General features: G+C 38.9%; 1 protein-coding gene across 2 annotated transcripts in view; it reads left to right on the top strand.

The window, feature by feature from the left end:
* Positions 1-287: 287 nt before the first annotated feature.
* Nars2 (asparaginyl-tRNA synthetase 2, mitochondrial) overlaps positions 288-27550 on the top strand; it is a 94369-nt gene continuing 67106 nt past the window's right edge. Inside the window, exons 1-5 of one of the 2 annotated variants that reach the window (XM_027407670.2) lie at positions 288-707; positions 4266-4375; positions 7540-7660; positions 9411-9551; positions 16791-16871. In XM_027407670.2, coding sequence (XP_027263471.1) covers positions 567-707; positions 4266-4375; positions 7540-7660; positions 9411-9551; positions 16791-16871 — 594 coding nt within the window. In that variant the 5' untranslated portion in view covers positions 288-566. The remainder of the gene's footprint in view (positions 708-4265; positions 4376-7539; positions 7661-9410; positions 9552-16790; positions 16872-27550) is intronic. The other variant, XM_027407671.2, reaches the window with a different exon arrangement.

The following is a 27550-nucleotide window of genomic DNA, read 5'->3' as shown; positions in this document are numbered from 1 at the left end:
TGTGTGTGTCTCTCTCTCCCTCTCTCTCCCTCACTCTCTCCCCCAGTCGTCACCCTTAGATCATGCTGCCTTCTACAATCCTGTCCCTCAGCGTTCCTGAGTCTCCCGGCATTTTATAAAGGAAAGCTTTAGATGACCCCAAGGGAGCTTCCTATTTCTGAGACACCTCTGAAAGCCCCGCCCACCTGGGCTCCTGCCACCACCTCCCCGCCCCTTGAGGGGCGTGAAAACTCCGAAACACAATCACGCATGCTCAACCTCAGACCCCACCTAGCGTGATGACGCAAGAGCGCGCACGGAGTGACGTAGGCCAATTGCAGCGTGCTTTAACTCTGGGTGCGCTGTCAGGTAGTACCTGCGTTGTCTGCAGGTGTGTGTCCTGTGCACCTTGAGCGTTCAACTCCCCAGGCTTTCGGGAGCAGGTCGTTGAGGAGAGGTCCTGAAGGAGCGGCCCGGAATTCGGAAGAAAGAGCGACGCAAGCGCCTGACGGCAGGACTGTGCGGGTGAAGAGGGCAACCCCGGCGGACTGCGAGCCGGGACGCCGGCCGCCCCGGCTGGCCACGCCATGCTCGGTGCCTGGCGTCTCCTCGGCGCTCTGCGCCTCTGCTCCTCTGTTTCCTGCCCCAGGCCCCGCGCGTCTGCCAAACTGCGCGTGCGGGACGCCCTCGGGGTACAGGACGCGAGTGGGGAGTGCGTAACGGTGCAGGTGGGTGTGCGGAAAGGCTGCTGCTGGAGCTTGCTTGGCCCGGCCACGACTAGCTTTACTCTGCGCGGTCCTGTCGGACCAAGGGTGGGCAGAGCAAAGTTGGAAATGAAGACGTCGCGAGTGTCCACGCTTCTCTGGGACCGTACTGTTACTTTTTGCAAATCTTTCTGTTAGGAGTGCGGCAGCAGTTTTTCGTGACACCTGTAAACCTGTCAATCATGCAGGAAAGTTTAAGCGAACACGCCCCCCCTTTTCTACCTTTATCTCATAATAGCGTGGGATGTCTTGCCCTCGTTCTTTGAGAGCAGAAATCCGATCTTCCCGTTTTCCTGTTCACCTGCCTGGCAGTAAATAGTAGTTCCAGGTGTGTCAAACATCTGACATTGCTACAGGATGTTGTCACCTACCAAATTTATACTTGATCCATCGAATCACAAAAACAAAAAAACCACCCCACCCTCAATTTAAAAAGTCTCAAAAGTTTACTGTTTTGTCTTGGGCTACACTCAACAGCTATCTTGAGTCACACAGCTTCATGTGGTACACATACACAAGTTGGACACATGGTAACCCATGCCTTTTCAGCTTTTAGCTGTCTTGACTCTTAATATGAGGCTTTCATGTAATTAATAAACTAGGAGAAAGAGTGGAATGTTGCAGTTTGCCAAACTCAGGGCGGCACTTGCCTTGGCTTGATTACCGAAACACACCGATTTGTCTCTCCTATGTTCTTGATGTTTAGCAGTATGAACAAACTTCTCTTCTTGCATTTATTTCAGTTTCATACTTGTTCCATGATCCAAATCAAAGTTATCAAAACCATTTACTGTACTCATCGATTAATTTGACATGCATTAATGAAGTCTTTTGTGTGATGATCAAAAGAAGATTCAAAGATGAACTGAACCTACTGTCCAAGTAACAGGCTTTTCTTTCAATTCAGTGCTTATCAGTATAATTTGGCAACTGTCAGCCATTTCTGGCTCTGAGCACTTGAGAAGGTTCAAGTACATGGAGATGTGTTGTATCTGTAAAATACATAATAACTTTGAAGAGTACAGAAAAATAAAATTAATGTGAGTATACTTTTATATTGGTTACATGTGAGTGATATTTGGAGCATAATTGGTTGAATTACATGTTACTGATTACCAATTTTTGCTTTTAATGTAGGAACAAATCTTTCTAAAGACTTATTTTGTATTTATCTGTATGTATCTACACGAGTTTATGCCATGTACATAGGAGAACCTGTGGAGAGCCATAGATGTGTCAGAATTCCCCGGAGCTAGAAGCAGCTGTGAGCTCCCTCAGATGGTACTAGGAACCTAATTTGGGTCCTCTGCAAGAGCAGGAAGTGTTCTTACCCTTGGAGCCATCTTTCTGGCCCTAAGTATTTTTTAAATTATGTAACTCACATCATATTTTTGTTAGCCCTAGTTAACAGCAATGCATGATTATTAATGGTGTAAATAAAGAGCCATAAGAAGACAGAGAGGGAGTTCTTGAACTGTGTGGAGGTCAAGAAGATGTCACCAGCTTCAGCTGTCCTGGAGGATAGTATCCCCAGGTACGGTAACTGATGGAGTGGAAATAGCAGCAGAATGTATTTCCAGGCAGAAGATAAGGAGAAAAATAGCATTCCAGGAAAGTTTATTGATAATGTGAACTCCAGAATAATAATTATTTGAATTCCAAGTATACTACCTGATAATTATGACCTGGATTATCTTTAATTTTTTTTCCTAAGTGTCTGTTCATTTCACAAGTGATAATCATCACTTTATTTAGCTCTTGTAAGGATTAGATAGCATAATACTTACAAAGAGTTTAGGACAGAAGCACACTAAAAGTGTTGCTCTTAACTTCCCAGTAAGTAAAAATAAGAGAGTGGCACTTTGGAAATTACTATTAACTGAGAATGTCTTTGGAGGATGTGGTGAGATGAATTGCCTTGTACATGAAGCTGAAGTGGTTAACACTTCGTGCTGTATAGTTTTGGCCAAAGATCAAGCACTGTCTAGTAACATAGACTTGGGTTCAGATTTGGATACTAGTTCGTCAGCATGTGACTTTCAGTCTGTTATTTAGCATCCTGGAGCAACCATTTACTTGTTTGTAAAAGAGTTATAATAATTGTTAGGACTTTTATAAGAAGGAAATGAGACAGCATATGAAAGAGGTAAACTTTTTTTGACATAATACATCTTCAATAGGTAGTAGATATTCTTTCACTTAAAATGTGTATTGGAGAGATGGCTCAGCAGTTATAGGCACTTGCCATACTTCTGGAGAACCAGACTTTTTTTTTCCCCCAAGCAGCTAAATTCATTGGCAGAACCTAAATCAGGATGCTCACAACCACCTCTAAGTCCAGCTCCAGGGAATGTGGATCAAAGGTCAAATGTATCTTTGTCTTTGAAAATGCTGTTCTCTGTTAACTCCTATGCTGGTTATATTCATGTTGGGTGTGTAGCTGTTACTAGTATTAGTAGTCTGCTTGAAGACTTCTCATTTTTACTTGCATGTACCTGTCATTTAAGTAAAGACTATCTTTGAAATGTATGTGTTTCTATGTGTTCATAATGATGCTTTTCTTTTTATCATGTATTTTTACTTATTTATGTTAGTTTTTGTTCTTGCTGCAGAGCAGATAATACCCAGTCTTTGCTGTATCAAAATATCACATTTGGAAAATGATGAAGAGACATTTTAATAGTAATATTTCCAAAATTTTATTTTGTTCGTTAACATACAAAGGAATGGGTTTCTGGGAGTGGAGAGATCACTCAGTGGTTAAAGGTACATATTGCTCTTCAAGAGGACAAGAGTTTGATTCCTAGTACCTACATCAGGCTGCTCATACCTGTGGAACTCCAGTTCTAGAAGTTCTAGGAGACCCAACAGCTTTTCCTGACACCCCCCTGTATACATGGTGTATATAGATCCACACATAATATTTAGTCTAATAAAAACTCACAAAATTAAAAAGAAATAGATTTCTTTGTGACATTTTCATATGTATACTTTTTCTTTTTCTTTTTTTTTTTTTTTGACACAGACTAGCTACATAGTACAACTTGGGATTCTCCTGCCTTAGTTTCCCAAGTGCTGGGTTCACAGGTATATACTACTCTATTTAGCTTCATGAGACTTTTTTTTTAAGAGCTTTTTATATGACATTTTGTAAATGGAGCAAAATAAGCACCAACTTGAAAACTTTTTTTTTAATTGAGTAGAGAAAAATAGCTTTGACAAGCCAATATTAAGGACATTGTTTATGCTAGTTATACTCATCAGCTTAATGAAATGTTTGGCATCCATTTAAAATGATGAGCTTTATTAACCAAGGTGGGCCACTAAATATATATCTCACCATGATAAGTCATGTAAAACTGTGTACACATCCACGTAAACCCAAAGCAGTTCATTTTATGCATTTGACATGTTGAGACAATATTGTGAACATTTTTTCTTTCATTTGAGCTTTTTTGAATGTGTAATGAAAATGTAAAATGTTTGGTTTTTAAGTTCACATTTAAAAATGCTTCTTTTCAGGGATGGGTCCGTTCAGTCAGATCCCAGAAGGAAGTTCTGTTCCTGCATGTAAATGACGGCTCCTCTTTGGAAAGCCTTCAGGTTGTTGCTGATTCAAGCTTTGATAGTAGGTGAGGTTTGGGGTTTTTTTTTTTCCCCTTGTTTTCTTTGAAGAGTTCTTCATTTTTTTTCCTTTTCTAGTGTTCTCCACTTTCCAAATCGAGTGTTTTCTTTGCCTCCTAAATGGTCTTTCTAAGCAAATCTATGAAAAATAGCTTTGAAGGAAAATCTTAAATAAATTTGGAATCAAGAGCCTTCAAGCTCTAGCTCCTTCACTTGCAGAAGTCTTCTGCCCATGTTTTGCTCTAGTCTTTTTAAAACTACTTACACCTCCCTAACCTGTTGTCTTCTAGACCTTGTACATGTTAGTTCCTCAGCCAAATGAGTTGCTGTGTCATTTGTACTTCCACTTTAAACATCATCTGAGGTTTGTGTCCCACAACTATGGCAGGTGCTTCTCTGTTCCCATAGTACCCTGTGCAGCATCTGTCATAGAATGGATACCATTGTTTGGAAATTAATTGTATTCTTATTGGACTCCTTTGACACTTAGTTCTTTGAGGTTAGGAATGATGTATTCAATTTTCTGTCCCTAGCTTCTGTCACAGTGCTGGAAAATAACCAACTGTTATTGAACAAATGGAAGGGACTTTTACAGTCTCACTCATCAGATGTTAAAATGAATACCATTTTGTGTTAAAGTATAACCTCTCTGGAGCAGAACATTACTCTGCTAGAATAAAAGTTTTTTGCTATTCTGAGGACTGTTGAGAATAATGTTGTCTACATATTTCAAAGACTGATGCATCTTAACTGGGCAGAACAACAAAATCTGTTTGTCTTATTTATATTACTATTTCTGTGTTAAGTCACCTTGACCAAAGCAACTTACAAAGAAAAAGTTTATTGCAGACTGACAGTTTCATGTTTGAGTCCATGACCATCATGGCAGGGAGCATGGTGGCAGATTGTCAGGCATGGTGCTAGAGAGAGCATGAGAGCATGAAGGGGAAAGGAGAGAGAGAGAGAGAGAGAGAGAGAGAGAGAGAGAGAGAGAGAGAACACTAACTGGGAATGACCTGGGCTTTTGCTCAAGCAAAACCCACTTCCTCTAACAATGCTATACCTCCTAGTTCTCAAATAGTCCCACCAACTGAGGACCAAGCATTCAAATATTTGAGCTTTTAGAGGCCATTCTTAAACAAGCACACTGTTCTACTGTAACAACCTGCTGATATCTGTGAGAATAGCAATTGTATGGGTCTGTTTCACCTGAGTTCTGGAGATGACTACCTACCTCTTTGAAATATTTGCAAGAGCCCTTACAGGAAAATTCAAGACCATATCAAATATACTATAGTCATCAGCTGAAGTATACATCACCCGAAGTTTCTTTTTTCCACTGGATGTAGTAGTGAACAATTTTACATGTATACATTTACATATGACTAAAATGTTAAAAGGAAATACCATGTATTAAATGTAGCAAACAAATAAAACTGTTTGGGGAAATCTCCTGACACATTTATTTAATATATTACTCTATTATAATGTAGCTTTTAAGTACATATTTTAAGTAAGACATTTGCTACTTGATTTTAAAGGAATTTTTAATTTTTAAAATCTTTGTGTTTCTGCTCATGAGCACAGATGTCTATGTAGAGGTGAGAGACAACCTTCAGGTGTCAGTCCTTGTGTTTCTTTCTACCCTGTTGGAGACAGTGATTTTGCTTCTGTTTTAGCCAGGAAGGCTGGCTCAAGAACTTCTGGGTCCTTCTCAACATTCCATCTCCCCTTGGGGGTGTGCTGAGATTGTTGACATTTTCAATATTGTGTGTGGCTTTTATGGGGTTCTGGGCCATATGGTAACTCAGGTTATCAGCCTTGTGTGATTTTACCCACTCAGTCATATCTCCAGTCCCTCACCCCTTTTTTGAGACAGGGTTTCTCTGTGTAGCCCTGGCTGCTCAGAACTCACTCTGCAGACCAGGCTGGCCTCAAACTCAGAGATCTGCCTGCCTCTGCCTCCGAGTGCTGGGATTAAAGGTGTGCACCGCCACTGCCCGGCTCAATTTCTCTCTCTCTCTCTCTCTCTCTCTCTCTATATATATATATATATATATATATATATATGTCATGATTCTAAAATATTAGAATTTGCAAGGATATACAGTCATTTAGCCTATCTTCCTTCTTAATAAGTGATTCCTTAAAACAAATGGATACTGTTTCTGTGGCAGTCATGCAATTAATTCATGGATAAACTTGAACTAGAACATAAATTCATTAACCAGAAGGTGCTGTCTATATACTCAGACCATCAGCCAACTAATTAAAAAAATAAGTACAATTCAAGTCAGGCATATTGGCACATATGTGTAATCCCAGCCCTTGGGCAGCCGAGGAGGAAAGTTTTGAGTTTGAGGCCAGCCTGGGCTACAGAGTGAGTTCCAGTTTAGGCTGGATATGGGACCTCCTCTTAAATAGAAACAAACAACCGCAAAAACATAGTAGTACCAAGAATTCTCACATCCGTCCATTTCCCAGTGTTAGCATCTTGTGATTACTGGGTGTTACCAAAGCAGGATTGCTATGGCATTGGTGCAGTGCTTCAGACAGGCTACAGGCCCTAGTCCCAGGCTTTACACACAGCCTGCCATTTTAAAGTAACCGGTCCAGTTTATTTGGTAAGAAGACATAATAGGCCTGATGGCACATACCTTTAATCCCAGCACTTTGGAAGCAGAGGCAGGTGGATCTCTCAGTTCCATGCCAGCCTGGTCTATATAGTGAGTTCTAGGTCTATCTCTCCCCACACCCTCCAAAAATAATAATAGTTATTTAAGCCAGGTGGTAATGGCAGACACCTTTAATCCCAGCATTCAGGAGACAGAGGCAGGCAAATCTCTGTGAGTTTGAGGCCAGCCTGAACTACAAAGCAGGTTCCAGAACAGGCTCCAAAGCTACACAGAGAAACCCTGTCTCGAAAAAAAAGACATAAACAATAACAATGGTTATATAATTTCTTAGTTCTAAATACTTGAGAAATTGTTAACTCCCCTTGTTCCCATTTTAACACTCATGGAATTTAGAGTCCTGGTACAAAAGAACGTCTGCAGATTATTTATCTTAACTCAGGATAAATATTTTTGACATTATATACTTCAGCAAGATATTAATTGAAATGAAGGCTATATATAGTATCTTTTCTGATCCTAGTTTTTTGTTGCTATAGAGAATTGTCTTTTGGGAGTTCTGTGCAAGTCCAAGGGCAACTGGTCAAAAGTCTATCCAAAAGGCAAAATGTGGAACTGAAGGCAGAAAAAATTGAGGTTATTGGAAATTGTGAAGCCAAGGTATGTTTACTAATAATTTTGAGGGACTGTTTAGCTTTAATCTAAAACATTAGTGGTTCATTTAAGTCTATTGAGAGTATAACACTTAGAGCAGTTTCATTTGTGACTTCCCTGATCATTGAAACAGATCACTGAGCCTAGTGTGAAGTAGTATTATAAAGACTGCCTTTATATGGGCGCACGCCTTTAATCCCAGCACTCAGGAGGCAGAGGCAGGTGGATCTCTGTGAATTCGAGACCAACCTGGTCTATAAGAGCTAGTTCCAGGACAGACTCCAAAGCCACAGAGAAACCCTGTCTCAAAAAAAACCAAAAAAAAAAACAAAAAACGGCTTCATCTTCTGGGAGCCAAGAATTAATTAGTCTGTGCATTTCTGTGGTACCTGTCACATCTGAACTTCATCTTCTAGCCATTTTGGCTTCTTATTTTTGCTATAATTTTAAATATTTAATGAGCAAAATTGTTGTGCCTTGGCTTCTGTAGTTTTGTACGTGTTATTTATTTATTTTAAACTCTTATTGTTCCTAATCTCAAATCTAAGACTTATAGCATGTAAATGGATGGTATCCCCTGCCCCCTGCCCTAGTGGTATTGAGAATCTAGCCTCAAATTCTGCTTTGGGTAAGCAATACATCCCTAGCCCTGGCTTAGTGTAACTTAATGTTTCAGATGTGAGAGAATTCTGAATCTCTACTAATGGGGCCACAATTTACCTTCAGTAAGTATGATATTTGTTTCTATACAACATAAAAAGAAATAATTACCCAACACCTAAAGAACAGGAGACTAGCAGTCTTCCAGTGCTGTTCTTTTTAAACTTTGCTGTTAACTTTTTAATTGAAATTTCAGGTTTTGTTTGAAAAGATAATATGTCGTCTTAATTTTATAACGTGAGTGTAGCCAGGTTGGAGACGTTTCGAGTTGAAGCCATAATTTCCTTTAATATTTTCCAAATCTTCAGTACTGTGCTAAATGACAGAAAGCTGTGGTGTCTCCCTCATGCTGTTAGGTACCAGCAAAAGTTGATAAACAATAAGCAACCTTAATCGATTATGCTTGTGGCTTCAAGACACTGGGGAGAAGTTAAATACCGACATGTGTGTGTGAGAGAGATGTTAGGAAAAGCCTTTTATATATGTAGTGTTTTGAAATCATGTGCCAAAGTGAATTATTTTGAATAGTTACGTGCTAACCTCTCTAGTAAGAAACTGACAGCTAATGGATAGAAACTTAATAAATAACAGGCGAGCCTCAGTGACATTAAGTCAGTTAGCTACCAAGTAGTGAAGCTGGCTTTAACCTTCCACCTTTAACCTCTAACCCTAACTCCACCCAGCCATTCTGTTTACTGGGTAGATGTAATTGGGTTCCAATCCAGTCTACTAAGAAATAAAGAGCTGAGGAGACGGCTTAGCAGATAAAGCTGCTTGCTTATTTCCAAGCTTGATGACCTGAAGTTTGATTCCTGGGACCTGCATGGTGGAAGGAGAGAATCAACTCCAAGTTGTTCTCTTATCTCTGAACATGTGATGTGGTATGAGAATGTGCAGATGTATGCATACATGCACATAAAATATATGTAATTAATATTTTTTAAATAATAAAGAAGGAAAACATCTTAGTTTTATCCCAAACCACTACTGTTTTAAGAAATACTCTGGAAACTGGTTTGTAAAATTGTTTTTGTTGTTTGCTTGGTATCTTGTTTTGTTTTGTTTTTCTTCTAAATTTCCCCCATAATTTTGGCAGGCATTCCCTATAAAATATAAGGAGAGGCATCCCCTGGAGTACCTGAGACAGTATCCTCACATGAGGTGTAGGACTAATACTCTAGGTTCAATATTGCGGGTTCGCAGTGAAGCTACAGCTGCTATTCATTCCTACTTTAAGGTAAGGTGCTCTTCTGTGTGTTCTTTTTAATGCAGTTTAAGCATTTTCCTGAAAGCTCTTATTTGTTCTAAATACTCTTTATTTTATAAAGAATTAGATGTCACAGGCACCCATATCTATGTTCTCCCTTTTCTCCTTTTCTTTTCTTGTATGTAGCTTAATAGCATTGAGGAATAGCTTGCATAAAATACTGTGCATATTGAAAGTGTATGGTCTGATGAGTTCTGGCATGACTGTACCCCTGAAGGCATCACCACAATGAAGGTAGTAAATACATCTATTGAAGGGACCAGCTCCCCATTTTGGCAGCCATAATAGCCTAACATGGCTTGCCTGACCTTGCCTTGGTCACTAGGAGGTCAGATGCCTGCCTCATGGCAAGGAACCAATCAGAAATTAGCTGGTGGTGCTATGCACAGCAATGACGTGCAGAGAACAGCAACTGCCCCAGGGAGGGCCTATGGGCCATAACAACCAGTTGACCAATCAACACAGGACAAGCCCTCCAAGCCTGGAGGCACACCAATCCTGAGCCTGTGCTTCCCTATAAGATCTCTGTCCCATGGTTTCTTGGTGTCTTTCCCTAGCCATCCGCCATGGTGGATGGTTGAAAGGCCCGAGCTAACATGGGGTTAGCTCAGTAAACAATTGCAATAAAAGACTCATTGCTTTTGCATCGAAATGGACCTCGGGGGATTTGGGGAATCAGAATTTGGGCACAACACTATGAACCTGAAGGTTTGTATGTCTGAAATAGCTCTTATTTCACCTTTGTTTTTGATGATACTTTCTATGGATATAGAATTACAGGTTGATAGACTTTTACTTTTCTTTGTGTATGGGTGTTAGCATGCATGTATGTAAGTGTACTATTGCATGCTTGATGCCTCTGGAAGCCAGAAGAGGGTATCAGATTACCCTAGAACTGGAGTTACAGACAGCTGTCAGCCACATGTGGGTGCCAGGAATAGAACCCAGGTCCTCTGGAAGAGCAGGCAATGCTCTTAACCACTGAGCCATGAGGTCTTGTTAAATAGGCAAAGCTTCTCTTCAAGTTACATGTAGCCCAGATAGCCTCAAACTGAAGCTCTTCTTGCCCCACTTTCCTAAGGACTTGGGTTATAGACATGAGTCCAGATTCTTTAAAGTTACCACTGTGTCTTCTCATTGATTCCAGTGAGAACTGATGTTGTCTTTTTCTTGGTTCCTCTGAATAAAATACCTTTTTTTTTTTTCCCCTTTGGCTTCTCTTTATCTCTGGTTTTATGAGTTCAGTTGTGATGTGTTTTGGCATAACTCTCTTATTTTTCTTTTAGGGTTGGTTAAATTTCTTAGATACATGAGTTTGTCATTTTTATCAACTTGGGCTTTTGGGGGTATGTTTGTTTGTATTTGCTGTGTTGCTGAGGATTTCCTGGCATTTGTGATTCTCCTGATTTTAGTCCCCTTACTAGCTAGCCATGTGTCACTGTACCCAGCTCCTGAAGGTTTGATTTTTTTTTTTTTAGCCATTGTTTCTTTAAATATTATGTCCATGTTAGAACACTTAGTGACAACACATAGCCCATTGAACGCAGGGCCACAAGTATGCTTGGAAAGTGCACTCATGGGCAAAAGATCCATTCCTAACCCTTGTTTGTTTTGAGACTGAATCTAACTAAGTTACCCAGGCTGGCCTTGAACTTGTGATACTCCTATCTCAGCCTTCTGTGTAGCTGAAATTACAGGCTTGTATCACTTCACCTACTTGGGACTTGTTTGTTTGTATGTTTTTCTTTTTGTCTTTCATGTCTACTTTTCTAATATGGAATACAGGCTTAGTTTTAAAATTATGTACTTTTTGTGTGTCTAATGCCTAGTATGTCTGTCACTTATGGGTTAGTTTTGGTTAATTTGTTTTGGGTTATGTTTTCCTGCCTCTTGGTATACTTTCTGATTTTCAGTTGATGCCAGATGTTATGAATTTTACCTTGTGAGTACAGGGTGTTTACAAAGGTTCTCAAACTCTGTTCTGGTATACCATTAAGTTACTTGAAAACTGTCAAGTACTTGTGATCTGTTTTTTGTAATGAGTCTTTGTCTTTCCCTCCAGCCAATTCCCAAATCACAACACAAAGACTTATTTTTAATTATGAAAGCTTGGCCGATAGCTTAGGCTTGTTTCTAACTAGTTCTTATAATGTAAATGAACCTATTTCTATTCATCTATGTGGTGCCACATAGCTCTTTTACCTCTTATGCTGCATGTCTTGCTTTCTCTGCATCTGACTGGTGACTCCACCTTCTTCTTCCAGGTGTTCTCTCTGCCCTGAAAATCCTGCCTAGCTATTGGCCATTCAGCTTTTTATTTAACTGATCAGACTAACAAATCTTCACAGTGTACACAAAGATTATTCTACAACCGTTTTTGCGTATCATGTCTGGAATGTGCTCAGTATAGTACTGGTTATTCCTAATGGTCTAGGTGAAGCCTTCCTGAATATTCTACTTAGTACCTGGAGAATTATAAGATTTCTTAGACTGTGGGAACATCCAACCAACATGTAAATACCAGACCCCCATCTCCGCTATTCTCTTTGGGTTATTCTTTCTCAATCTTCGATAGTTTCTTTCTTTCGTGTACTGATCAGTTCTGTACCTGAAACTCCTGTATTACATTCTAGACACCTCCGTTCTCACTTGTCTGATATTCTAGCCTATGACTGTAGCCACTTAGGTTTCTTCAGACTCTTGACAGTTTCTGCTCAGCTCAGGGAGTCTTCTGGGCCCCACACTACCTCCTCCTTCCTGTGCTGCGTCCAGAAGGATCTCACTGTAGTAAGTCTTATAGTGGTCACCATGTTCGTTTCTCATAACCCACAGATCATTCACTACCTTTGCTGTTTGATGTCTAGTATCTTGAAAATCATTGTTTCATGTAGCTTGCTTCCTGTTTTTAATATATTGTTTTGTGCTTGTTTCGATAGGAGGGTAAATACAATCTCTGTTTCTGTATTTTGGTCACATCAGTGGGAGGCCACCGAAGGCCAGTGGTGATCCAGCAGATATGGCCCATGCTGTTTGCTCACGTCACCTCTTCAGACTCTGCTAGTTTACAGAGGCAGTACAACACTGTCGTCTTTCCCTGGGTGCATCTGAATGTGTGCAGTTTCAGTCTGTTCTTCACCAGATTATACTTTGTGTAGAAGTCTGTCTGCTAGAGGTCATTTCTGAAAGACTAAAAAAAAGCATCATAGCTTTAAGGGGCATAATTTCATTTAAACAAAGGAAAATAAATTATAGTACACAATTTTATCCCTTGTAGTTTGAAAGAGTCTATTTATACATGATCTCACAATTTTTTATGCACCTTCCATATGAATTTTTAGTAGTACTTGACCCACACAAATAACAGAATCTCTTTAGAGCTAAAAATAAAGGGTTTTGTTTTGCTTTGCTTTGCTTTATTCTCCTCGTGACTCAACAACTGAGAAAATGGACTGCTTTAATTCTGAAGCCATTTTATACATTTGATACATGTTTTGGCCACTAGATGGTGGTATTGGCAATCCATTGACAAGTAAATTTTGCCTCCTTTTTATATATTCATTATTTAGAGCTTTTACAAATATGAAAACAAATTTAAAATATAGATCAAAGTATAAAATCTGAAATAAGAAAATAATTAAAATGAAATAAAAATTATAAACATTTATGTAGTTAAATAATTTTAGTGTTAATATAGTGGTTATAAAGTCAAGACACTTTTAATGTAAATTTACTTTTTAGCACTAAAAAAACATGTTTTATGTGTATGGGTGTTTTTCATGGAGGTATGTCTGTGCCACACATGTATTCTGGGACCAGTGTTTTGCAAGAGGGGGCTTCAGATCCCCATGAACCGGAGTTAATAGATGATTATGAGCCACCATGTGGGTGCTGTGACTTGAACCTGGGTCCTCTGGAAGGGCAAGCATGCTCTTAACGCTGAGCCATCTCTGCAGCCCCCTCACTTTTAAATTTTTAATCATATTTTAAAAATATAATGCTGATGTTTCATTCTGTGGTGTCTAGTACATGACAATTAGGATTGTGCATTTCAAGAAGTTCCTAGAACCAGAGTGTGGTGGTTCATGGCTGTAATCCCAGTACTCAGGACACCAAGGCAGGAGGACTGCCAGAGTTATAGTCAGTAATTACCACCTCAGTCAGGGCTACATAGTAAGACTGTGTCTCAAGAATCAACAAAAAGTCTATTGTTGTACTTATAAATAATGATTACATATTACCTAACATTTGATATTGTTTCTTTGGTTTATTACTGTGGGTTCCTTAAAAGATGTTAAAATTTTCATAAACTCCAGACCTATCAAACATTTATTAATATAGTAAAGACTGGGGATGTAAGTAGTATTTTAAACTAGGGTATTATAACAGTGTAGAGCTATTTTTTGGTTTGAGTATCAGAAATTATTTTGTGTAGGTGCTGGGGCTATAGCTCGATTGGTTGAGTACTCACTTAGTTTTCACAAAGCTCTGGGCTTGATCCCCAGTACCACATAAAACAGGGCATGGTGGAGTGTGTGCATGTAATCCTAGTACTCATGAGCTAGAGGTAGGAAAATCAGGAGTTCAAGTCATCTTGGACTACATTAGCAAGTTTGAGACAAGCCTGGGTTGCATGTGACTCAAACTCTAAAAATGAAAATTAAAAACACATAGTCGCATAAACAGTATGTATAACTTGATTTACTCATAGATTACTCTTGCTGTGTTCTAAAACTCGTCTGTTAGAATCCTCCAGGATAAATCTTTTAGAAGAGGCAAGTTCCTCACATAACTGAAGATTTTTCTCTGGGTTTATCTAAAATGGAATGTGTATTTTCTTGTCCTCCTCAAGTGTGGCAGTAGAAAAGACTATCCTTGTGAATGATGGTTCTTCCTGTGAATCTCAGGGGTGTCCTCTGCTGACAATGCCTCCACAGCCCGCCTTGGAGCACAGTGGTCTTTGGCCACAGTCTGCAGCATTTTAGCAGTGTAAAATGCATTGTGTTATAGGTCTTCTTGTTTCCTCTGTTCAGGTCACTGTTTTGTTGCCAGTGTTATGTTGGTGGTTGGAATTCCTCTCTCATTTCTGTCTTGGTTGATGGTGATTAAATAATGATAGCTGCTTTAGCTTTGTATGATAAGAATATAGTCCTGTTAGTCTTCTAACCGGGGGCTTGGGATATGAATGTTAAATTTTGGGTACTAAGAGCCTTGTAAAATACCTGGTTCTGAGATGTGTGCCTATATTTGGAGGTGGTAGGTGAGATTTTTGAAACAAGTGAAATGTTTGCTTCCATTTCAGGTCTTTCTCTGGCTGTCACATCTCTTATTAGGGATCCTTTTGTTATGGGATGGCTTCAGTCGTAGCTCTGTGAGACAGACACTGGTATAGTACACCTCTCCTTGGCTTTGACTTTCCATGTGATCTGCATCGTCTTCTTCCATCATGGTTTTTCCAGCTCTTCTGTGCTGCCTTTACTGTTCTTCCTTTGAGTATACTCCTTTATAGCTTTTGATAATGGTGGCTTTGAGAAGCTTTGCTAGCATCGTTAAAACTTAAGAAACTGATGACCTCTTAGAAGAGTTTGATATTAGTCATTAAAAATAATCCCCATGTTTCATTTGATTTTTTTTTTAAGTCTCATTTATTTACCTCACATCTGCAGTGCTGTTTCATGTGGCATTTCACCAGCTCTAATGTTGGCAATGATAGTTAGCCGTTGCATTTCTTCTCTCCACCCTCATTTCCTTTGGATTTTTCACTTCCTTTCTTTGTTTACTGTGCTCATGCTTAGTTGCCTACATTTATGTGAAATAAATGATTCATGCCCATAATTCTTGGCTCAAAAGAAATAAAAGTTTTATGCAATAATCTTACTGATTGAATTTCATTGGCTCTTTATAATGTGCTGTGTGCAGCACCTCTAAACATGCTGCTTTCAGGTTAAGCAAATATTTGAATAATTTCTGGGAGTCTTAATTTATAGCTTGAATGTTTAACCAGTCTGTATCTAGGTAAGTTGTTGATTAAATAATTTCTTTTGTGGTCAGAACTCTTTAATTCAGAGAGGGTCATACTTGGAAAGTCTCCCTCTGATTATGCCTAAAGATGTTTTTATATTCTACTCGTGGTAGGCAGACCTTGGCAGGGATGCAAATGTATGAATTTATTGTATTGATTTCAAGGGTGGAATTCTGCATTAAGAGTATAGCATTCTGCCTGTGTGCTGTAAATTCACTTTTCCCTACCTGCGCTCCCATCCTGCCACATCTATTCTGAATGTAACCTTTGCCTACATGTATAGTCAAAGTGAAAGAAGTATAACCTTGAAGTTGGTGGGTTATTTCAATCCTGCTAGCAACAGCTTTTGTGGTTCACTAATGGAAACAGTCGCAGACTTTTGATCGGAAGGACAGCAGTTGGGCACCTCAGTGATGGATGGGCTTGCTGCTGCTTGAAACGTTCTTGAAGCAAAGGAAGTACACTCACGGCCTGGGCCTGTGCAGTACATCATGCGGTCGATTGAATGACAGAGACTTCTCCCTCTTCCTAGTTACTTCTTTAGCCCCAGCCTTTATTTTCTCCTTTTTGATGGTTCATTAATGCTGAGGTTTCATTTAAAGATAACTGAACTTCATATTGTTCACTTTGCATTCCATTAGCAGTGTGGGCCACATCATTCCACATTAGCCTGGGTGAAAGTGTTCCTTAGGCCATCACCAGCAAACTAGGAATGTGGGAAGAAAAAATAGCATTAGAGATAGAGGAAGGGCTTGTGTTCCATCCCTGGCTTAGTTACTGACTAGTTGTCTAACTTGGAAACTAATGAAATCTCTCTGGGATAGGATTTGCTTATTTCTGAAATGAAGTAGTTAGATAAGATATATCTAAGTCTGTTACATATTTAACATTTTTGTGTGCTTCTATGCATAATAAAACATTCAGCTGGCCAGAGGTAATAATGTATGCCTATAATTTGAGCTCGAGAGACTGACACAGGATAGAGAATTCAAGGTCAGCCTATAATACGTAGTAAACCCCTCCCAAATACCCAAAAGCAAAAATCCACTTAACTGATCGTTGAACAGTCTTATAATTGGAGAGTTATCAAGAGATGACATTATTTTGATGCCATTTAAATAGTAAAACACAGCATATCTTGGAATTGCTTTACATACAAATATAGTTAAGAGTTTTCCTTTCTCTTCTAGGACAATGGCTTTGTGCACATTCATACACCAGTAATCACATCCAATGACTGTGAGGGAGCTGGAGAGCTTTTCCAAGTGGAGGTAAGCTGTATTCCCCCTATTATTGCTGCTTGATATTTTTCTTTAAGGATTTGCTTTAAATTTAATAATGGTTTTGTGGACTGAAGACCATGGCTAGCACCTGAAGTTGTCATTAGTAATCCTCAAAAAACATTTGAATTGCTCTGATCTCTTACATTTCCAGCCCTATTATTCCACTGTAAATAGAAGGGATGAATTTTTAATTTAGCATTCTATTTACTTTTCATGGAGTATATATGTCAGTGAAATCAGAGGAGGCAGGAAGGGGACCTGAAGGGCTGGGGAGTGAAGAGAAGGGTTGTAAATAAGAACAAAGTATAATAATATATATCTATAGAATGTCACAATCAAACCCATTCATTTCTTTGTGTGCTAATCAAAAAACTAAGAGTTAAACAAAATAGAAAAGTGTGCATATAAGAAAAGAATTTTCCAAATTTGTATAGGAGTGGATTTTTTCATAAGAAATGATACACTTCCAGAAATGTTTTTTTTTCCTCTATTGATCTTTATTTTAGTTTTGAGTGCATTTTCCCAACATATTCCCCTACCCTCTCCTTTCTGTGCTCCCCCATTTATCCCCTTTGTTCACCTACACAGTTTTGCTTCTGCTTTCATCTCATACATACATACATGATTTTATGCATTTATATAAAATATAGAAGCCAATAATGAGAGCAAATGTGATATTTGTCTTTTTAAGGTAGATTTGACATAATAGCTCTGCTTGCATCCATTTTCCTGCAAATGGCACCTTTATTCTTTATGGTTTTAAAAAAAAATGTTATTGTGTAAGCTGGGGAAGTAGCTCATTTGGTAGAATGTTTGCCAAACCCTTAGGTTCAGTCCCCAGCAACTCATAAATAGGGTGTGGTGGTGAATGCTTGTAATTCCAGCACTTCAGGAGATGGAAGTAGTACGAATCAGAAGTTCAAGGTGATCTTCAGTTATGTAGCAAGTTCAAAACTAGCCTGGGTTACATAAAATTTGTCTGAAAAAAGCCTTCCATTGTGTATATAGACCATATGTTTGATGATGAACACCTAGGTGGTATTATCACTTAACTATTGAGAACAGTGTTACAGTAAATACTAGTGTGCAAATGTTTTTCTGATGTTGACTTGAGTCAGTCTTTCAGGTAACTTAGGAATGATATATCTAGGTCATTTGGTAGATTCAGTTTTAGGGTTTAGGATTTGAGGAACTCTTTGTAGGGATTTCCATAGTGGCCAGACTAGTTCACATTGTCAACAGCAATGTGTGAAGGTTCTCTTTTGTCCCCATCGTTGACAGCATTTTTGGTTGCTTCTTTTCTTAGTGACTGCCATTCTGACTAGGGGGAGATAGAATCTCAGTATCGTTTTAACTTGTATTACTAGGCTAGTGAGGATGACCTTTTTTTTTTTTTTTCATATGCCTATTGGTCATTTTTGCTTCATCTTTTTAGAAGTGTCTGTTCATCTCATTAGATCATTTATCTGTTGGTGTAGTGGTTCGAATGAGAATAGCCCCCACATAGGCTCATAGATTTGAATACTGGTTAGGAGGGAATGGCACTATTTGAAGGGTTAGGAGGTGTGGCCTTGTTAGAGGAAGTGTGTGTCACTGGGAGTAGGCTTTGAGGTTTCTAGGGTCCAAGACAGGCCCAGTGTCTCTCTTATCTGCTACCTTCGGATCAGATGTAGAACTCTCAGCTGCTTTTCCAGCACCATGTCTGCCTGCATGCCACCATGCTCACCACCATGAAGATAATGAACTAAACTTCTGAAACTACAAGCAAGTCCCAATTGATTGCTTTCTTTTCTAAGAGGTACCATGGTCATGGTGTCTCTTCACAGCAATGGAACACTGAGTAAGACAATTAGGTTGATTCTTGTTATTTGTTTTGGTTTTTTGTTTGTTTGTTTGTTTTGTTTTTAGTTCTTCCTGTGTTCTAGGTATTAATCTTTTATTGGCTACATCGATAGCAAGGTCTTTCTCCCAAGGCAGTAGCTTCACACAATTGCTTCTTTTGCTGTATAGAAGCTTTCTGGTTTCATGAGCTCTCGCTTGTCAGTTGTTGGCATTATTTCCTGAGCTGCTAGAAAGTCTTTACCTATGCCTGTATCTCAAAGTGTTTTCCCTACTTTGTTCTGTTAATAGTTTTAGACTTTCAGTCTTATATTAAGGTCTCCTATCCTTATGGAGTAGACTTTTATACAGGGTATTTGATGGGGATTTAGGTTCATTTTGATGCATGTGGATATCCAGTGTTCCTAGTACCATATGTCAAAGAGGCTGCATTTTCTTCAGTGTATAATTTTGCTTGTCATCTATGTTAAAAAGCAAATGGTGGTAGTTGTGCAGGATTATTTGAGTCCTCTGCTTTATTCCATTGATTTGTATATCTGGGTTTTTTTTTTTTTGCCAGTTTTATGCTGATTTTATTAGTTAATTCTATGACTCTAAAGCATAACTTGAAATCAAGAATACAAGTGAGTGATGCCTTTAATATCATTTATGTGTGTAAATAGGAATATTGTGTGTACATATTTGTGTGAGTATTCACATGAGCATTCAGGTTCATGTGTGTGCATGTGGAGGCCTGAAGTCAGCGTTGCGTGTCTTCCTCCATCTCTTTCCATCTAATTTTTCAGACAAGGTCTCCCACTATGCCAGGAGCTCATCAATTTGACTAGGCTTCCAGCAGGCCAGTGAGTTCCAGGAATCTACCATGTCTTCTAGAGCTGAGGTTATAGCTTTTATGTTGATTCTAGATATCCAAACTCAGGTCCTCATACTTGCAAGCCAGACAAATTAGTAACTGAGCCATCTTCCCTTTTCCTCAGTATTCTCTCTATTCAGGGATGCATGGCTATCTGGCATCTTTTGTGCTTCCATCTGAATCTCAAGGGTTTTTTTTTTTTTTTTATCTATTTCAGTAAGAATGGCAATGGGATTTTTATGAGGGTTTCATTGAATCTGTAGGTTGATTTAGGTAGAATAGCCATTTTCACAATATCACTTCTTCCAGTCAGTGAATGTTGGGAAGTCTTTCTACCTTCTGGTGCCTTTATTTTTTTCTTCAGTGTGTAAGTTTTCATTGTAGTCTTTAGTTTCCTTAGGTTTATTCCAAGGATCTTTGTTTGTTTTTATTTTTTAAGGCAGTTGTGAATAGGATTGTTTCGCTGATTTAGTTTTCAGTATTTGTCATTGATACACAGGAAGGCTTCTGATTTTTGTATGTTAGTTTTGTAGTCTGCCACTTTGCTGAAAGTGCTTATCATATCTAAAAATCTTCAGTTAGTCATTAGGATCTTTGTGGTGACTGAAATGAGAAATGTTCCTGGTAGGCTCAGGCATATGAACACTTGCTCCCCAGTTGGTGGCACTATCTGGAGAAGCATGGGAGGTGTGGCTTTGGCTGAAGGAAGTGTGTCACTGGGGGCAGGCTTTGAGAGGATAGCCTTGCCCAGCTTCCAGCTCCTTTTCTCTGTGCTTGTGGTAAAAGATGTAATCTCTCACCTTCCTGCTCCTGCTGCATGCTGCCATGTGATAGTATATTCTTAGCCCTCTGGAATCATGAACCAAAATAAACTATTTCTTCCATTAATCTTTCTTTTGTATGTGTGTCATGGTGTTTTATCCAAGCAACTGAGAGGTAACTAATACAGTTCTGATGTATAGAATCGTATCATCTGTAAACAAGGATACTTTGAGCTCTTCCTATTTATACCCACTTTTGCTTTTTCTCTCTGTTCTTATTGTTCTATTTAAGATGTGAAGACCTTTATTTTATGCATTTTTTAATTTATTTTTCTTTCTTATGTGTATGAGTTTATTTTTATCTTGTGTGTATGAGTGTTGCCTGCATGTATGTATGTGTACCTCCTGCATGCCTGATACCTGTGGAAGCCAAACAAGAGTTCCAGATACTGGAACTGGACTTACAGATCCCTATGAGCTTTCATGTAGGTGCTGTTAACTAAACCTGCCTTCTCTGCAAGAGCAATGAGCAGCCTTACCCACTGAGCTTTCTGTCCAGCCCCAAGTTTAATTCTTTCCTTAGTAGTTATCTTCTGAGTCCTAGTATGTGCCAGACACAGTAAGCCTGCCCGTATTGCAGGTAAAAATAATAATACATTATCAGAACAGGCCATGCTTATAATTAATTCATGTAATTCCAGAACTCAGATGACTAAAGCAGAAGCATTGTGTTTTTTAGGGCATAGCAAGACCCTGTCACAAAGAAAAATGAAAAAATACTCAACCAATTTTTTTTACTTGCAGGCAGTTGAAGCCGTTCATTTACCAACTTAGCTGTTCCAAATCATTTTTTAATAGTAGATTAATGGACACAGAGAACTGTATGTTGTTGAATCATAAATTTGCGTTTTGTTATTTATTGACTTTTTTATTCCTAAAAGATGCTTTTTTATATAAATTTGTTTGATTCTACCAAGTGGCAAGATTTACTTTCTCTGCTTCAGTGTTTTCTGACTCCTGCTAGCATTCTCTTAATGCTATATAAAAAAAATAGTCTTGACCTATTGAAGTCATTATTAAGAATAAGAATCACATGTCCTTCATACAAAAGTTGAAGAAATCTTGATGATAATTGGCTTTTGGGGTTTTGTTGTTGTTTGTTTGTTTGTTTGTTTGTTTTCCAAGACAGGGTTTCCTTGTATATCTCTGGCTGTCCTGGAACTCCTGGAACTCAGTTAAAAACTGCCTTTCTTGAACTTTAATGATACATTTGGAGATAACTGATTTGCTACCAGGGAAATCTCTTGAGCAGATCTGGTAGATTACATCATGTGTCTTCTAACCTTTAAATAACTCAAGAAGGCAAGTTACCAGACGAGTATGACTAAGAAGAGGAAAATATATTTCTAAGGCTAAACACATGAGAAGTTTTCTGTGCTCATATATATTATTTCAGGACCAAACACAGGAATTTTACATAGGGGAATTAGACTTGACTATAGAGTATCCTAAAGACATGCTCTCCAGTTCACTGATTTTATTTACCCACAGTCCACTAGGGCAGATTTCAGCAATCTGTAGTGCATGTGCTATGTATGGCTTGCTGTCTCCATTACTTGTAGAAGTTACTGAGAAGTAACCTGCAAACCCTCTATTGTTTGGAAGAACTCTCCAGGCTCACCTTAAATCATCCCATCCTTCCAGGATTCATGGTTAATTTCCTCCTAGTTGCTTGTTCAAGCTTATGGTTCAAGTCTTGGCATCTCCTTTTAAATGAGCCCCACCACCACCACACTTGGCAGTATTGAAATATCTCTAAGCATTTTAAGATAATGATACATAGTACACACTGATTTGAGGGATGCATTGAGTCACCTTGAAATATCAAAGAATATGTACTTCCAGTACTCTTGAGAATTGATTGTATGCCCTAGCATTTTAGTTTAGTTTTCTTTCTGTCATCTCTATTTTCTATATGAAAGTTTTAAGACTTTGGATATTTGTTAAGATTAGGGACTATTACATACATATGTAAGAAATTGTATTCAAGGCATTCATTTGTGATTCAGCACACATTTGATACCATCTGTGTTCAAGATGCTGAGTTAAATATTGCAAAGGATATGATGATGTAGTTGAGGTTCTAGCCTGTAAACTGGTAAGTTGGCAGGAACTGATGAAGGAAGGAGCATACTTTTTATTCATCCTTGATATTAATTTTACACTATTTGTTTGTATCTTTTTCCTGTTTGGTCACAGTGTCCCAGTTGAATTCAAAATTGTGTTTGATCTTCACAATTCTGGAGCATCTAGGGATAGTCCCCAGTTTAGGATGAATCAATTTGGGATTTTTCAGCTGCAAAAGTGATAAGTATTCAACAGAAACATAACTTGGGTTTCACCTTACTGGGAATTAAACCTAAAGCCCTGAACATACTAAATGGAAGCACTCTACCACTGAACCCTCAGCCCAGAAGCCATATTCTGAAATTTAATCTTTCTCTGGATTATTATGTGGTACTAATATTTTCTCATGCTGCTGGGCAGTAGCAAGCAACCCACAACTACCAGTCAGCCCCATGCTCCTTGGTATACCAACACTTCAGTGTGGGATGTTTGCTAAGTCATAAGGTTCAAGGGGTTACATATATTAAATGTATTTTTCAATATTCAGTGTTTTCAGTTGATGAGGGATGTGTCAGATGCAATCCCACTGTAAGCCCAGAAGTGTCTGTGATTTGTCCCTGAACAAATGAAAGAGATCAAGTCATGAATTAGAGACTGTGGCATACTCAAAGTTGACCATAGAATGAGGTGACAGTGTTTCATATATACAATTGAGGTCACTGATTAGATTTGATAGGGAATCTCAGGCAAAATTAGGTCAGTAATGATTGAGAAGATAGAAAAAGCTTCAGGGTCTTAAGAGACGGCCCAGTAGTTAAGAGTTCTTAGTCATCTTGCAGAAGACCCAAGTTCAGTTCCAGTACTCACATGATAACCCACAGCAGCCTATAACTCCAGCTCCCTTTTCTGGCTTGGTGGTTTTCTGCATGCACACATAATAAAAACTAAATCTTAAAGGTAGTTCTTAAATGAATATGACTTGACTGTGCCTCAGGAATGTGTTCCAGGGAAAAGGAATGGTAGGAGAAGACTTAGAGAATTGAAATGAGTGGGGGCTTTTATTAGACTCCATGTAAACATGTGAGAAAGGTACAGATTGATGAATTACAGAGGATAAAGATAGATAGCTTTAGGAATGAGAAAAAAGAGCAGGTGTGTGTGTGACACAGGCCATGTGTGTTTCAAAAATGTTTTATTGTGGCTAGAAAGGTTGCTCAGTTGGAGAATTCTTGTTTAGCAAACAAAAAGTTCTGGGCTCAGTCTGAATGGAGGCAGAAGGATCAGAGTTTAAAGTCATCCTCACTATATAGCAAGTTTGAGGACAGACTGAGATACATGAGACCCTGTCTCTAAAACAAAGAAAGAGCACTTTTTTATACATGTTTCACATACCATTAAGTTTACTCACTTAAAAATAGGTCCATTGTTTTTAGTGTCTTTGCTTAGTTTTCCATTCAATTGTCATGTTTTAGTATGAGGGCATTTTTTATCACCTCAAGAACAAACCCAGAACTCATTAACAGCCTTTGCCCATTCCTGTTTGTAGCTCCCACTAGTCTATTTTGTATAGATTTGCTTCTCCCAGAATATTTCATATCCATGGACTCATAAAATATAGTGTCTTTTCATTTGTTGTAGTATTTGAGGTTCATACATGTTAGAGCATGTATCTACTTCAGTTTTTATACCCAGTACATATTCTAGTGTGTGGGTGTCCCACACTATATTTATCCATCATTTGATGAACATTAGTGTTATTTTCTACTTGGTGGGTAGTATGAGTAATACTAAAGAGAAGATTAGTACAAATTTTCTGTGTGGATGAACATTTCATATCTTTCAGATTTGGTAACTTTCTGTTCAACATTTCAAAACCTGTCACAGTATTTTCCAAGGTGACTGTACAGTTATATTACCACCAGCACTGTTAAGGGGGCTGCAGTTTCACTACATCCTTACCTACATGTGCTATTTTCAGTCTCTCTGGTTATAGTTCTCCTGCTGTGTGAAGTGCTATCTCATTGTGGCTTTAATTTGCATCATCTTAATTACTAAGGAGGGTGAGCAGCTTTTCCCACATGTATTGAATATTTGTATATATATATAAGTCCTTTGGTCATTTTGTAATCAGTTGTAGGAGTTCTTTTACATATTCTAGAGATGTGGATTGTCTACCCCCCTCACTTACTCCTCCTGACCCAGCCGTGTGAAGACCTACTGTATCCTCAGGGGCACAGCCTTGAATATGCGCACATTATACAGACTTGGCACTTGCCAACTTGATCAGGACTTTCTCCCCCTGACCACAGGCTAGTTGCTTTATTATTCTTAACCAAGTCATAGGCCATAAATTGCATCACAAAATAATACAACCAAATTCAGGCTCCTATATAGGGATCATTCTCACGGTTAGCATGTAAGTTTATTCTGATCTCAGAAGCACCTTTCCAGCCAGCTCCCCCAGTTTCTTTCCAGCACACTAACAGATCTGCAGTTTAGCCTTATCCTCAGTGAATCTGCCGGTCTCCTGTTGCCTATCACTGCAATCACTGCCCTTCTGGAGAGCACTCTTCTGCCTGAACTTTCCCATACTATTGCACATCATTGCCTTGGGGACAGATCTGGACCGGTGCGTTATGGCCTGCTTCTCTGCAGAGACAAGATCTTGGAGCCGGGGTTCTGGTGCTAGAGGCAGAGACAAAGATGACTGAATAACTTCCTCATTTAGACACTGAGTACTGAGGGGAGCAGCAGCTCCAGGTGTCCTAGATTTGCCTCACCTGGCCTGGAGTCCACATTCCATCTTGGTGGGACCTACAGGGCAAACAGGCATGTGCTTCTGACTGTGTCAGTCTAGGTCAGAGGTTCTCAACCTGTCGATTGCGGGGTCGCATATCAGATATTTACATTATGATTTATAATGGTAGCAAAATTACAATTATAAAGTAGCAGTGAAATAATTATATGATTGGGAGTCACCACAACATGAGGAACTGTATTAAAGGGTCTCAGCATTAGGAAGGTTGAGTGTGAACTTATAGAGTGTGAATAATGTCATTAACTGAAAGGCACACAGGAAAACTTAATTACAAAGTACCAGGCCGGGCGTTGGTGGCCCACGCCTTTAATCCCAGCACTCGGGAGGCAGAGGCAGGCAGATCTCTGTGAGTTCGAGGCCAGTCTGGTCTCCAGAGCGAGTGCCAGGATAGGCTCCAAAGCTATACAGAGAAACCCTGTCTCGAAAACATAAAAAAAAAAAAAAAAAAAAAAAAGTACCATAAGCAGGCTGACAGTAGCATTCTTCTTCTCCAACTGTTGCACTTTCTAGAATAAAAAGACGTTATTACTCATTGGGAATTTGGGTGGTTATAAAATGTCATAATTACATTTTTATACTCCATCTCATTTCGGTTCTGCTTGATTTTTTTTTAATTTATGTACATTTTGCCTGCATGTATGTCTATGCAGCACTTGCATGCCTAGTACCCAAGGAGGTCAGAAGAGGACATCAGATCTCCTGAAATTGAGTTACAGATGCTTCTGAGCTTCCATGTAGGTTCTGAGAATAGGACCTGTTGCTTCTGAGCCATCTCTCTAGCCCTGTTTGATGCTCTTACTTTTTAATTATTCTTACCTATTTTCTTTTAAATTTATAGATGGCAAGTGAGCTAACCCAGAAAGAAAACCTAACATTAGATTTCCCTTCCCTAACTCATACTGTATTCAATTGCTTTGACTTACTTACATTCAGTTCTTTAAAAATTTCTTGGGTAGTTTTGTTCTCCCTCCAGATTATATAATCCCTTAAGGAAGAACCTGGAACATTTAAATACTTTTGTTGATATGTATTTTCTAGTAGATATGTCTTTTTTATATCCCTGTGTACTGCCCAAATAATACTGTTTTCAGTGCACTATATCTGCTTCCTTCATTTATCAGTAGTTCTCACTGCCTTATGCCTTTACGGCTGCTTACCGTTCCAGAGAACTATCACATGCACTTTAGCACATTGGAGTAATTCTTTACTGATGGAATTTTGATTGGTTCCACTCTTTTACCGATACCAGTAAAGTTTCATCGAATACTACTATATTCTAATTATTTTGTACAAGTAAATATAGCTATAGCACTGTATTAGTTACCTTTGTGTTGCTGATAGAAAATATCCTGACCAAAAAACGACTTAAAGAAGAAAAGGCTTGCTGTAGCTTCCATTTCCAGAGGGATGGAGTCCATCATTGTGGGGAAGTTGGATGTTCATATTTTCATTGATAAACAGGAAGCTGGAGAGGGGCAGGATGGGGGTGAGGTTTCAAGCCTCAAAGCCCGCCCCCAGTGATGTACTTCCTCCAGCAGGCCTACACCTCCTAAAGGTTCCATAACCTTCCCAGATATCACCACAAATGGGTAATGAGGTATTCTAATACACCTGTGAGGGACTGCTCTTATTCAAATCACTACACTTACAGTAATTACTTGTGGAAAAGACATCTGTCTTGTATTGTGATGGATAATTCATCATTATTTCTGCTAGTGACATGTGAAGTTAATTTGTGGGGGAGTTGTTTTTGGTTTGGATTTTAACAAATCAGCTGTTAGAATATGAAACCAAATTTTAATTTTTGTTAAAAAAATTTAATTCGGTATGTTTTTAGTTTAATTTTAAAGAACTTTTAAAAAGCTAAAAAAAGAAAGAAATATCAGATTAAGAGAAGTACATTTGGTACTGCCCTGGTTGGTGTAAAATTCAGTGTGATGGTCCACAGCTTCAGCCTTTGTTTTGTTGTTTAACATTGTGTTAGGTTTGAAACATGGGATAAATGGCTAAGGTGCTGGACACTGGCCACCAGGTTCTCCCTGTATCCCTCAGTCTTTAGCTGTTACGGAACCCTACTGGCTGCTATACCCCACTCCCTACCCTAAACTTCTCCAGCCTAGGGGCTGGGCTGCCTTTCCCTATGTAACCCAGCCATTTTGCTTACCTGGTCTTTTTCATCTACCCTTTACCCTCCTTGCCTGTTGGTCTGGCACTCCTCTGGCTCTCCCACCACCACATGGCTTAGGGTCATATACTCTCTGGACTCTCC

This window comes from Cricetulus griseus, chromosome 3 (assembly GCF_003668045.3).
Source record: "Cricetulus griseus strain 17A/GY chromosome 3, alternate assembly CriGri-PICRH-1.0, whole genome shotgun sequence".
NCBI classification, from domain to species: Eukaryota; Metazoa; Chordata; class Mammalia; order Rodentia; family Cricetidae; genus Cricetulus; species Cricetulus griseus.
This window is presented reverse-complemented; position numbering and strand designations above follow the sequence as displayed.